The sequence below is a fragment of the Akebia trifoliata genome, chromosome 7 (assembly GCF_017979445.1).
Source record: "Akebia trifoliata isolate Shusen 1 chromosome 7, ASM1797944v1, whole genome shotgun sequence".
NCBI classification, from domain to species: domain Eukaryota; kingdom Viridiplantae; phylum Streptophyta; class Magnoliopsida; order Ranunculales; family Lardizabalaceae; genus Akebia; species Akebia trifoliata.
The window spans coordinates 8,709,218-8,724,015 of NC_141381.1; the positions used below are offsets into that span (position 1 = coordinate 8,709,218).

A 14,798-nucleotide genomic window follows, 5' to 3' on the forward strand; every position below is an offset into this window, starting at 1 on the left:
ATTCTAATTAAAACACAATTCTACCTAAAACAATTTAAACTAAAACACAACTCTAATTAAAGATCTCTAATTAAACACTAACTCTATCCAAATCAACCCCTAAAAACATCTATAAATAGAGGTGCTCACACCCTATTTTCGTATCAAATCATAAACCTTAAGAGAAGTAGGTCTAGAAGCTCCCCTAGCCCCCCATAAACCCTAGTTTTGGAGCCCCAACTCCTTAGCTAACATCCCTCCTTCAATTTTAGTCTAGAAAACACCCAAAAGCCTTCTAAAACATCCCCAAATCCGTAACGAACTTGAAGAGTTCAGATTCAAAAACAAGGAGATACCTTGTCTCGGAGATCCGAAGTCAAATCCGGAAGCAGAACGAAGCAAGGGAGCACGGTACAAGGAGTTCTTTTTGTCAGATCTGAGGGAACCAAGTCCTTGCCATCGGAAAGGTAACTTTTATTTTTTATTTATTTTCTATCTAGGTTTTAGCAATGTAATTTACTTGGGAATTTAGTAGAGACTGGCTTTGGCCGGGCGGGGTTGGTGCCTAACACCTTCCAATCCCGTAACTTGATCCCCGAATTCAGTTTTTTTTTGTTTTAGATTAGTTTTTATCCGTTTAGAGTCATTGATCGGTTCCTAGACCGTAATAACTAGGTGGCGACTCCCAAACCTCAAGGGTCAAAAGCGGATCCGCGCACCCCGCGGATCGAGGGCGCTTTCAGGACCGTCCATTTTTTATATAACCATTTTTGATGGGGTTAGAAGTTTTGGAATGAGCTGATTTTTGGTGAAGATGATCTCCCCACCATAGAGATCATCCTCACTAAAAATCACCCATTCCAAAACTTCTAACCCATGTAAGACAAAACACGTTTGTTAAAGTGTGTGGTAAAACTTAGGGTGTTTAACGGGACCCTATATAATATTATATATATATATATGGGAAATGTTCAGCACCCTAAGTTTTACCACACACTTTAACAAACGTTTTTTGTCCTACATGGATTAGAAGTTTTGGAATGGGCTGATTTTTGGTGAGGATGATCTCTATGATTAGAAGATCATCCTCCCCAAAAATCAGCCCATTCCGAAATGTTTAGCCCCATGTTACACGTTGAAAAATTGTGGACCGTCCATTTTTTGTAAACCATTTTTGATGGGGTTAGAAGTTTTGGAATGAGCTGATTTTTGGTGAGGATGATCTCCTCACCATAGAGATCATTCTCACCAAAAATCAGCTCATTCCGAAACTTCTAACCAATGTAAGACAAAACGCGTTTGTTAAAGTGTGTGGTAAAACTTAGGGTGCCGAACGGGACCCTATATATATATATAGGTCGGGTTCCGTATACCCCTATTACGACTCATATTGCGACACACCGTTTTGTCTTATATGGGAAAAAATGTTTGGAATGGGCTGATTTTTTGTGAGGATGATCTCTATGGTGAGGAGATCATCCTTGCCAAAAATCAGCTCATTATGAAACTTCTAACCCTATGTTTACAAGTTGAAGAATTTTAGACTGTCCAATTTTTGTAAATCAATTTTGATGGGGTTAGAAGTTTTGGAATGGGATGATTTTTTGTCAGGATGATCCTCTCATCACAGAGATCATCCTCACAAAAAATCAGCTCATTCTAAACATTTTTGCCCATATAAGACAAAACGGTGTGTCGCAATGTGAGTCGTAATAGGGATTGTAATAACGCTGTCCTATATATATAAAAGTTTGATGTAAGCAGTCTGCTTCAAAATTTTGAAAAAATCCTTTTCATTGGATTCCACGTGATATTTTAAGGGAGGTATTTAAAATATAAGGGCGTGAAATAACTAGAAAATGCTTCCTTGGAAATTTGAAGCGGGCTGGGCGCTTCAAAGTCGGATTTATCTTTTATTTTGACAAGACTAATTTACTCGTCATGAAAATAACATGTTTTAAAGTCGTCCAAAGGACATCCACCATCGAAAAATGAGTGGACGATGCTAATATGTCCCTGTCAGTATTTTGACCAAAGCATTTTCTATACAACAGAAAACACGAGGCCATCGTTGGTTGAAGTTTAATTTGAAAGGTCCAACATGATCTGTTGGTGTATCTTTAGTATTATTTTGGTGATCCATAGCTTCATTAATTGGTGTTTTATTAATAAAAGTAATCATATTTATCAAAAGTAACGGTTGAAAAAGATCCAAACTGGTTTTTTTTACTAAGACAATGACGTGATAGGTTTCTTGAAGAAAATTTTGGCTAAAGTCTGAAGACAAGGGCATTTAAATCATTTTGCACTAATCCATTGGAGAAGACCAATGTCTAGGGGCATGTCATCAGTTAGAAATCGTGAGGGTAGATCAGGTATTCAACAAAACATGGAGGGGTCTGTCTAAATCACCTAATATAAAATTAATTGTTGGGAATATGCGGAGAATCGTTCTTAATGAGCAGGTTCGTGCCTTGTTTGCCACTTATTTAATTAAAAATCACCTCTAATGATTCCGTTCAAATTCTACTTTGCTGACCAAAAAAACAAGAATGATTCCATTCAAACGGCAAAATGGATCAATTTTCCCACACTACCTTATTTTTATTAATAATGATTTTCTAACTAGAAAATCTTCACTCGATCAATACTCGGTTGATGTGACATTGACACGGAATCATAGATCTTTTTCTCGAAATACACAAGTGCACATCCCCATAATCAGCTGAATATTGACCAAGTGAAGACTTTCTAATTAGAAAATCGACACCCTATTTTTATATTTGATACCACCACCCTTAAATCCTCATATAATAGTAATAAATCTATATCATAAATCCTCTTCCCACCATGAATATTTATATACTAAGGGATGCTTTTAGGATATTGATATTGCCACACCATTATATCATGATTATACCCCATATTTATAATATAATGACAATACTTATCCTATTATTGAATCACATTATAAGTAACATTATTTTAAAGGTTATATCAACTTTTATTTAGGCTTGTTGTGTATATCATCACTCTAATATAATATAACTAATTGCCATTCTAATGCATTTTTCGAAGTTTTTTGGACGGGAAAATAATTTAAAACACACCACAAGAAAAATGACCATATCATCAAAAGATACTTCTCCTTCGGGTTTTGGTGAAAATTGGACCATATACTTCATTGTGTTTTCATATTGACGGCAAACTCCTTGAGTTTAGTCTTCATGACTCAAGAAAGTCTAAATTAAATGAATTATTCAAAATGGCCCCATCTTCAAGCTCATGACAAAATCCCTTGATTCTTTATACTAAAACCTATTGTTCAACTTCTATGAGAATTTCTATACAATCCTATTGAACCTCTTCAATTATATCTTCAACCTCTTGACTAAAATATTTGATTATTCTTCCTAAGAATCTATATTCTTCAATCTCCCCAAAATCTTATTTTGTTCTCAATGTTTGATCGTTGAATAGGGTGTAAAAAATTTTAGAAGTTGAAATGAGGGTTGAATGGAGTATAATTATACTATATTGAAGTGTTAATATATCAAGGGAAATTTCCAAATAACTACGGGTATTTTACTTTATTCCCAATACGGTACTGATATTTTTCCTTTCTCTCGTTTCATTACAATAGGACAAAAAAAGCCCTTAAATCTAGTGGAAACTATAGATGTACAGTGAAAAATTACTAAAAAACAATTGTCACAATATATATATATATATAGGTCCTGTTCAGCAACAAACATTTTGACAAACATTTTGGCAAAACATTTTTCAAAACATGGGTTAGAGGTTTTGGAATGGGCTAATTTTTGGTGAGGATGATCTCTACGGTGAGGAGATCATTCTCACCAAAAATCAGCCCATTCCAAAACTTCTAACCCCAGTTTACAAGTTGAAATATCTTGGACCGTCCATTTTTTGTAAATCATTTTTGATGGGGTTAGAAGTTTTGGAATGGGCTGATTTTTGGTGATGATGATCTCCTCACTGTAGAGATCATCCTCACCAAAAATCAGCCCATTACAAAACCTTTAACCATGTTTTGAAAAATGTTTTGCCAAAATGTTTGTTGCTGAACATTTCCCATATATATATATATGGGTCGAGTTCCGTATACCCCTCTTACGACTCACATTGCGACACACCGTTTTGTCTTATATGGGCAAAAATGTTTGGAATGGGCTGATTTTTTGTGAGGATGATCTCTATAGTGAAGAGATCATCCTTGCCAAAAATCAGCTCATTATGAAACTTCTAGCCCCATGTTTACAAGTTGAAAAATTTTAGACCGTCCAATTTTTGTAAATCAATTTTGATGGGGTTAGAAGTTTTGGAATGGGATGATTTTTTTTCCAAGATGATCCCCTCATCACAGAAATCATCCTCACAAAAAATCAGCCAATTCCTAACATTTTTGCCCATATAAGACAAACGGTGTGTTGCAATATGAGTCGTAATAAGGGTCGTAATAACGCCATCATATATATATATATATATGGGTCCCGTTCAATGGCTAACTTTTTGGCAAAACATGAGTTAGAAGTTTTGGAATGGGTTGATTTTTGGTGAGGATGATCTCATTCCAAAACTTCTAACCCCATCAAAAATAGTTTACAAAAAATGGACGGTCCACGATTTTTCAACTTGTAAACATGGGTTAGAAGTTTTGGAATGAGCTGATTTTTGGTGAGGATGATCTCCTCACCGTAGAGATCATCCTCACTAAAAATTAGCCCATTCCAAAACTTCTAACTCATGTTTTGAAAAATGTTTTGCCAAAAAGTTAGCCATTGAACGCTACCCTACATATATATATATATATATATATATAATATATATATATAGGCGTTCAAAAGCCCTACAGAGAGTCAAACATTTTTTTAAAATAGGGGTTAAGAGTTTCGGAATGTGTTGATTTTTTTTGTGAGGAAGATCTCTATGGTGAAGAGATAATCCTCACCAAAAATCAACTCATTCTGAAACTTCTAACCCTAGTTTACAAATTGAAGAATCGTAGATCGTCAAATTTTTGTAAATCACTTTTGATAGGGTTAGAAGTTTCAGAATGGGCTAATTTTGGTAAAGTGATCTCCTCATCATAGAGATCATCATCACCAAAAATCAGCCCATTCCAAAACTCCTAACCCATACATTGAAAAAATGTTTGGCTCTCTTTAGGACCTCCGAACGCCACCCCATAAAGAGAGCCAAACATTTTTCAATGTATAAGTTAGATGTTTCAAAATTAGCTAATTTTTTGTGAGAATGATCTCTATGATGAGGAGACCATCCTCACCAAAAATCAGCCCATTCTGAAACTTCTAACCCCATCAAAAGTGATTTATAAAAATCAAGGGACATAAGTAAAAACATATGTAAAACATAATAATTTTTCAAAATATGGGTTAGAAGTTCCGAATTGAGCTGGTTTTTTGTGAGGATGATATTTATGATAAGAAGATTATCCTCACAAAAAATCAGCCCAATTCGAACCTTCTAACCACATCAAAAGTGATTTAGAATATCGATAATCTATTTTTTACCAATAATTTGTAAACCACTTTTGATGGTTTTAGAAGTTTCAGATTGGGCTGATTTTTTGTGAGGATGATCTTCTCATCATAAAGATCATCCTCACATAAAATCAACTCAACATAACCTTCTAACTCATATTTTAAAAAATGATAGTTTTTTACTTATGTCTCGTGCCCCCTCCCCCCACATATAGGTAAAGTTGTTTTTAACTAAATATTCTTGATCTTAAGAAAACATTTCGAGAAGAAGAGGGATCCAAAGTGGTGTCCGTTGGTATAGATAGGTAAGGTGTCTACATATTTTCTTAGATTTAAAAGAAAATTGGGTTGTCAGCCCAAGTGGTGTGAACTACTTTGGATCCCTCTTCTTCTTGAAATGTTTTTTTAAGATCAAGAAGATTTAGTTAAAAACAACTTTACCTATTGGATTATCAAGTTACCATTCAATAGTTTAGAGGAGTTTAGTAAGAGAACCTTAATATTTGGATGGTTTAGTAAATATTTGAGATGCCATTATACATTAAAACTGATGATACACCCCCTTACCATATTCTAACAATGAAAAACCTAAATGCCCTCATTTTCAATCCCTAATCAACATTCCTTAATTTTTCTTCCCAAGTTCCGTCATGTTCAAGTTTTTCAACCTTTATGATAAATTATTTTCCATCTATTCAACATCTTCTTCAATCCACCATTATTAACCTCACTTAATCTCTTCGAGAAAACCCTTATGCAAATTTCCCCATTTTCTATTCTTTTGAAATTTTGTCTTGTTCTTGAGATTTGAAGTTTCAAAGTAGACATAATCAAACTTGAAGATGAGAGTTTCATTTAATCAAATATGATCACAAAATTAAAGTAGACTAAAACCAAAGGGTATCTAATCAATTTAAAAACATACGAGGGTATCTCAAATATTCACTAAAAATGGAGATTCATGATGTTTAAATCACCTTTTAAAAAGAGAGCTGCTATTGCAACACCAACTTTTGCTATCGCCACCTCAAGTGTATGAGAGATTTATTTATGAATTGGAGTGACATTATCAAAAGTTGATGTGGCAATAGAGTTTCTCTAAAAAAAAATCATAAAGGAGATTTTATTATATTATATTATTATTTTTTGGAATTCGGAATGTTTGGAATTCGGGGATAGGATTGTATTTATCAAAGAGTAATGATTTCCTGACTAGAAAGTCTTCACTTCGTTAATACGCGGCTGACGTGTTATGGACATGTAGCAGTAGATCTATTTCTTCGGGATACCCAGTGAAAAGCCATAAAATATATGCATTTGCGTATAAAAAAACAGATCTATGGTTCCGTATCCGTAACACGTCAGCCGAGTATTTACCGAGTGAATACTTTGTAGTTCGTCAGTAGAACTCTTTATTAAATAAAACTTTAGAAGACAAGAAGAAGACATCCTCTCTCCACCGCGTATTCCGGTTGAGTCTTTCGTCTTGCCCAGTTTTTGTGACCTTTGAATCTCGATAAGAAATTAATAAGAAGACATAAAAACCCTAGCTTTCAAAGAAGAATCCAAACAAAGCGAAACCTCTTAGGAACCCTAACTTTTTCCCTCTTTTTTTTTCTCCAGAATCTTGATCAATAATGCCGTATTAGATCTTCTTTCCTCTCTTTCCATCCATCCAAAATCCCCTTTTTTTTTATTATAAAAAGAGAGATTGAGAGAACCACAATAAAGCAACGGTTCTGAACGTCTCTGGGTTTTCTCCCTTTTTTTCCCTTCCAATCTTCTATAAATTTTCTCTAATTTTTACTCAAGAGACAAGATTAAGCAGAGCTTACCTTTCATTTTTTTTTTCTTTTTTTGAATAATTTTTTACTTGATTTAATTAGATTTTTTTTTAATATTTAAAGATGGCTATTCCGTTCCCGCATTTTATCTGCAACGACACACCTGCGATGGAGACATCAGTTCCTCCATCTCCACCAGTGATTTTGACTCAGACCGAGTTAAAGAAAATCGCCGCATATAAAGCGGTTGAGTTTGTCGAATCAGGGATGGTTTTAGGGTTAGGAACCGGTTCGACCGCTACATTCGCGGTCGACCGGATAGGAGAGCTTTTACGTCAAGGGAAGCTCAAGAACATCATCGGCATTCCAACTTCAAAGAAAACCGAAGAACAAGCGATTTCCTTGGGTATACCACTTTCTGATCTTGATTCAAACCCAGTTCTTGATCTTGCAATCGATGGTGCAGATGAGGTTGATCCGTATCTCAATCTCGTTAAAGGGCGTGGTGGGTCTCTTCTAAGAGAAAAAATGGTTGAAGGTGCTTGCAAGAAATTTGTTGTTATTGTCGATGAATCAAAGCTTGTTAAACATTTGGGTGGTAGTGGGCTTGCCATGCCGGTCGAAATCATACCCTTTTGTTGGAAATTTACGGCGATTCGATTACAAAATTTGTTCGAGGAATCGGGTTGTGTAGCAAAGCTTAGGACTTGTGGAGAGAATGGTGTACCATTTGAGACTGATAATTCGAATTATATTGTTGATTTGTATTTTGAGAAGGATATTGGGGATTTAAAGGCTGCTAGTGATTCGATTCTGCGACTTGCGGGGGTTGTTGAGCATGGAATGTTTCTTGATATGGCCACCACTGTTATTGTTGCTGGTGAGCTTGGCGTCACTGTGAAGAACAAGTTGTGATTTTGGAAAATTTACCCAAGGTAGTTTGATGGATGGAATATTAGATTTTTTTTTTATTAGCTAACATTATATGTTTAGCCCAAATTAGTTCTTTATGTTATCGATCTTGGCGAAAATGTACTGAAATGGTTCATTTTCATATTAATATCAATTTAGCTTCATTGAATTATATCTATTTTCTTCTTGAATGCCGCCAAGAATGTTAAATCTCATACAATGAGATGAATTGAGTATATGTTTCTTTTCCTTAATTTGAATACTGTGGCCCTTTTTTTTTCTTGTTATTCTTGAATAAATTTTAATAATTCAGAAATTTACCGATTTTTTCCCTCTTCAGTTTCCTCTATGGGGAAAATTGTGAATGTAAAATGCCCATTCTAGTTGAAAGGACTTCTCAGCATAGTAACCAAGTTCGGATTTGCCAATTATTTGGCAGGGGATCAGTTCGGTTAAAATTCAGTGGGAAAATTTTCGTGGATTATACATTATGTTTTTTTGGTTTTTTTCCCAAAACTCTTCATCATCAACCTCTCTATAAACCATTGTTCTTGTGATTTGAAGGTTGCTATATTAAAAAATGGTGCCTTATTTGGTGAATTTTATATATTTTAAGAAAAATTTCAGGAAATTTTGTGACTATGCTCCTTAATCCCATAAAAACTGACACCATTGTAGGGATTTTTTTCCATTTGGTTTCTCAGGAAGAAAACCTCATTTGTGCTGTTTTGAATATGAAAAAATCATTCACTCATGACTTTTATTCTCTCTGCAAAAATCTAATGTTCTTTTGCTTGAAGATGTTTCAACAATTCCGGGGCCTATTTTTCAAGTATTTTGTACTGAAATGGGAATCGCTTATGTTGTAGCTGCTTGTTTTTAGTTTGGTTTTTTGTTTTCTTCTATTTTTATGTTTGATGAGGTAGGTCTTCTCGTCTTCCTTTAATTTTTTTATGTTCTTTCTCTTCTTTTCTGTAATCTTTTTACCAACCAAAATACAAAAGTTCATTATTTTCTTTTGTAAGAACCAAAGAATTCTCATGTTCTATCTATCTGATATATGGTAGAGTTGTTTGATAGTTGCTTGTTGATTTACTTAGTCATTTGGTCTTTGATGTCTTGTTGTATTGTATGATATGACACACACTCCTTTCTATTAGAAAAATGTGTTTCTGATTGTTTTTTTTTGTAATAACCTAAGGACCATCAATTCTCTCTCTGTTTTATGGTGCTTATTGATTTTCCAGTCACAGAACTGAATTCTGAATTTTCCAAGTCAAATTCAACTTATCTTGGTTCAATCTTATAAACAAATTGATCCTTAGCTGGAAGAGAACAAGTCAATCTCACTTGTTGAATAAAACAGTATTCTTCATCTATTACTTGCATTCTGAATGTTGAGACCAAAGACCCTTCTCTCTTTGGTCTAATGATGCATTCAGTTTAAGACCAAGCATGCATCTATGGTCTGTTGTGGTCCAAGGTCCGTGTTTGATTGGCTAGAGATCCCATCTCTCTTTATTCTTTCTTCTTTTTAAAACTTTGGTTTAGCCTTGGACATATTTCATTGACCATATCTGATCTTTGTTTGCTCGTTGGTTTCGACCCCTCTTTCTATCCTTCACCAATCTTCAAGCATTCGTTCAGGAATCGGGACCACCACTATTTGACCTTTTACCAAATCTTTCCACATGAATTCTCACCTTCAGACATTTCATTTGGACATCTGAACTTAGTCTGCTAAACAAATGAAAAACACCTTTACCACCAATTTATATACTAAACTGGAATTCTACTATTATCAGCTCAATTAGTCAATCAACCAATCAACAATCAATCTTCCAACTCCACCCACAGATCCTCTAGAGATAGATTACAATGCATGTCACAAAAACAATGACAATCGGGTCTGACCCAAACATTTCTCAAAATCTCCACAACCATTATCTCGGGCCAAATTTGGACCATTTATGCTTGTCGTTTGATGCCCTCGTGGTAGAGTATTAGAAGAAGAGTTGTTTGTTTCAAAATGAGAGATCATTATAGAATGTTTAATCATGAGTAGCTATGCTTGGCCAGTAACATGATTTGTTTAGCTGACTCCTTCCTATATATTGGGAGGGGGTGTGGGAAGGAATGTGAGATAATTTTGTAGGGCTTTACTTTTTTAGTTACTTCTCAACATCCTTCACGACTGTGCTGTACTTAAGACTTTGGGAATGTGATTGAATGAGTAAGAAAACATTCCGAATTTTGTTATTGGATGATACTTTTATGTTGCATACATCATGTATTTCTGATCCACAATGTTTCACATTTTACCTTGCAAAATGAAGTATTGCACAGTTTTCACATGCCATGCCACCACGAATACCCCCTTTGATCTGTATCATTCAGTTGTTTTTCTCAGCTTCATCCATCCCCTTAGATGGTCAATTTTAATTTTACTTCCAGACTTTTCTCACTAATGTTTTTCTTCTCTTATGTCACAAGTCGAGAATTTGGGACTTTTCTAATTTCCATGGCGTACACTTTGATGTTTTCCTCTAAGACATTTCATATTAACTATGAGGAGAGGGGAACCATTCCTTTCACACAATGTAGTCTATCAAAAATTGTGACCATTGCACGCTGCACTGCATATGAAATGATGTTAGAGAAGGGAAGCATTTCGTATATTCGCATGCACACGCTCTGCCAGGTACAGTAATTACTCTTCTATATGCACATTTGAATATACATGCTAATCTTCTTGTCCAATTTGATCTCGTGACAAGTTCTCTACATCCATACCTTATTGAGTGGGTGAGGGGAACCATTCCTTTCACACAATGTAATCTATAAATTGTGACCATTGCACACTGCACTGCATATTAAATGGTGTTAGAGAAGGGAAGCATTTCGTATATTCGCATGCACATGCTCTGCCAGGTACAGTAATTACTCTCCTATATGGACATTTGAATATACATGCCAATCTTCTTGTCCAATTTGATCTCGTGACAAGTTCTCTACATCCATACCTTATCGAGTGGGTGAGGGGAACCATTCCTTTCACACAATGTAATCTATCAAAAATTGTGACCATTGCACGTTGCGCTGCATATGAAATAATGTTAGAGAAGGGAAGCATTCCGTATGTTTGGATGCACACGCTCTGCCTGGTACAGTAATTACTCTCCTATACGCACATTTGAATATACATGCTAATCTTCTTGACCAATTTGATCTCGTGACAAGTTCTCTACATCCATACCTTATTGAGTAGGTGTTTCTATTAGGTTTTGCCGTTTCTGCTCTCAAAATATTTGAATCAATCTTCGAAATATTGGAAATCTGCTCTTCGTGATGAATCTTCATTTTGTTAACTGTCTATTTTCTTAATCAGATCTTGATTCTTTATATGTTAAAAAATGGTGATTGTATGTCATATTAGTGATTATTGCAAAAAATGATGGTATACCTAAATATTTGTGAAATTACTGAATTCATCAGAAACCTTTCAGGCACGAGAAATATGATATGTTAAAATTGTATGAAATATTATTTTGATGGGTAGAAAGCATTGATTTATTTATTACTCATTAGCTGACGTTATTAATTAAAAACTGTTTGATTTTAGCTACTAGGAGGTTATGAGATCCATCAAGCGGCATCATTGATAATACAACCATAGGGATGAAGGAAAGCATTTATCCATGATTCACTTTTAAGGCTCAAAATTTCATTAAATTTTCTTTTTTCCTTTCTTTTCTTTTTGGAAAATGCTGAAATGACAAAAAGCATTTACTGCGATTCTCACAAGTCTGACGTGGGATGTGCCCATAATCATAGATGTGTTTCCTTGCAATGTGAGTAAAAACCATCTACGGTTATGTATGCATGTCCATGTCACAATTGTGAGAATCACAATAAATACTATGTCACCCCAGCACGACTCTTTCTTTTTATTTTTGTATATGTGTAAATTTAAACTGTGAAGCGTGAGTATCAATGAAGTACTTAAAGTAAGGTATGCATTTAAATTTTGCGGAAAATATTTTGATAAGGGAAGATTGTAATGTCATAAAAAATTATTATTTATATCAAGAAATTAAGTTAATTATGTTGACTTGATTTCTCATTAAGTTGAGAAAAATATTAAAAATAAAACATAACATTGTGTATAAAAATGGTAAGAAGGCACTCCTTTGATTCCATCCCAATTGGGACCTGGTTTCAATTTGGTGGTTTTGATTTTTGTTTATTAAAGAATCTGAAGAAGGCAATCCATTTTCCTTAATTATCTTATCTATTTCATTTTTATAAAATATAGAGGAAATATATGTCATTGAGGTTGGATTTTATTTAATAATATTCTAAGAAAGAAATTATAGTTTTTCTCAAAATCTAATTTTAAAAGGAAAACATTTTAAATTTGTGTATTAAAATGGTTAACAAAATGTGACAACCAAATGACATGAAAAAAGGGAGGTAATGGTAAATTCGATGCCAAGTTCTGTCGAATTTAGCTGCTCCCTCGAATTTGTTTGGATTAAAACAACAAATTGTTCCCTATAAAGATTTTGGTTCTCTTTGCACTCAATTTACTGATTGCTGGAACTTTAAAGATTTTGGTTGTCTTTGCACTCAATTTACTGATTTCTGGAACCAGCTGGATGGGGCACATGTATAAAAAACATGGGAGGATTTTGTGGTAATGAACACATGGTTTCAAATTACGTCCAGTATCAGTAACCAACGAGATGGATTTATTTGGTGTTCCAGGCTCGACCGAGTCAACAAGGGTTTCATATATTTTAATTAAAATAATCAATTTTCTGAGAATTTAAATATTTCTTATTTAAATAAAATATGATTTTGTTCTAATGGACCATTCAACCTTATTTTATTATAATTATTTTTATATAAATATATATATATATATATATGAATCAAAGTTTATCTCATCCCGAGATGAGTTGTCTTGGGTCTGGTACATGAACGTCAATGAAACGATGGGGAGGGGCATGACACATGTAGATTGTAGTGCTGGGGTATATCAGTATTGTGGAGATATGAGGCATGTGCCTTGTAATGCTTCCTCGTAAGGCATGCAGCATGTAGTGCTCATAATTATGGAGGTATGGAGCATGTGCCTTGTAATGCCTGCAGCGTGAGGCATGCGGTATGCAATGCTTGTAAGACTTAAGTAGATTCTAAAGATTGACCTGGAGCATGTGCTCCTCAATCAGGCAGGGTCAAGATTATCTGGAGCCCCAGCTAGGATTTTATATCGACGAGACCTGGTTCGAGCTTAAAATGAGGCTCTGAGGTCAAAATTTTGGTTTGGGTCAAGTGGGGCTGTGGGCTTTTCTTAGAGCGTTATGTGTTATTACTTGAGTCATAGTTAGGGCTGTCAATCGGTCAGGTTTGGGTAGTGTTATTGTTTAGGCATCGGGCAGGCTCGATGGGAGCTCATCCGATGGCCCAATAGAGATTATAGTTTTTTGTTTCAAATGTTATTTGGAAAAGAGAACACTTTCCAATATCTTGCTTTATAATTTATATCAACAACTCTGGTTGGGGTTAAAATAGGGCTCAGACTTAAAATATTTGGCCTGAGTCGATCGGGAAAGTCCTTTTTACCTCGCTAAGTGGTTGTAATGATGATAACATGAGCTGCACGTAGGGCTACCAATTAATGGGCTGTGTTTTGCTCTGGCCTGCCCGGGTTTGGGTAAAATAAGTAAATAGCTTGTTTAGGCATCTGGTCGGGCTCGCTTGGGAGCTAGGCCTATTGGATCACCCAATATCTCATACATCAACAAATGAACGTGATCTTGGCCCATGTAAAGACAACATCCAACAGTCAAAATCCTGATGATAATTATCTCAAGAAGGTCACCAAAAATAATAAATATAATGTTAAATGAATAATGCTGGAGTGACCTCAATGGGGGACATCTTGACGTGATGGCACTCGAAAATCTTCAAAAACTATATATCAGCATTGGAAACACTTACAAATCTTCAAACAAGTAACTATAAAAAATGGTCTTGTCTTATCTCAAAAGAAAATCAAACATTTTCAAACTTGTATCCAATTCTTAGACTTCAATATAGAGAGCCAAACAATAATACCAACAAATAGAATAATAGCTTTTGCAGACAAATTCCCTGACAAAATCACTGATACAAAATAATTACAAAGATTTCTAGGTTGCCTAAACTACGTCTTAAACTTTATAAAAGACTTAGTTTCTGAGAGAAAACTTCTAATTCTCATGATTAAAGACATCCAAAAACGTTAAAAAAAAAAAAAAAAAACAACCTTGGAGAAATGAACACACACTTTGTCGTTCAAAAAATAAAACAAAAAAGTAAAAATTATTCCTTGTTTACATGTACCAAATGATTCATGCCCAAAAATTATTCAAACAGACGCCTCTGAATTAAGCTATGGGGGAATTCTCCTCCAAATCTCCCCAAACAACAACAAAAAACAACTTGTCAGGTTTACTACTGGCATATGGAATACCTGTTAACAAAATTATTCTATAATTAAGAAGGAAATGTTGACTATTGTTTTGTGTGTTTTAAAATTTCAAAGTGATGT

General features: G+C 34.6%; 1 protein-coding gene across 1 annotated transcript; it reads left to right on the top strand.

Moving 5' to 3' along the window:
• The first annotated feature begins 6,977 nt into the window (after nt 1-6,977).
• Nucleotides 6,978-8,372, top strand: LOC147398178 (putative ribose-5-phosphate isomerase 2). The gene has a single exon (XM_086447328.1). The coding sequence runs from the start codon at nt 7,412-7,414 to the stop codon at nt 8,201-8,203; it is 792 nt and encodes a 263-aa protein (XP_086303454.1). The 5' UTR covers nt 6,978-7,411; the 3' UTR covers nt 8,204-8,372.
• Nucleotides 8,373-14,798: the final 6,426 nt, after the last annotated feature.

Bases quoted from the DNA above. Each gene is read 5' to 3' on its own strand.
- LOC147398178 (XM_086447328.1), top strand. From the start codon at position 7,412: ATGGCTATTCCGTTCCCGCATTTTATCTGCAACGACACACCTGCGATG.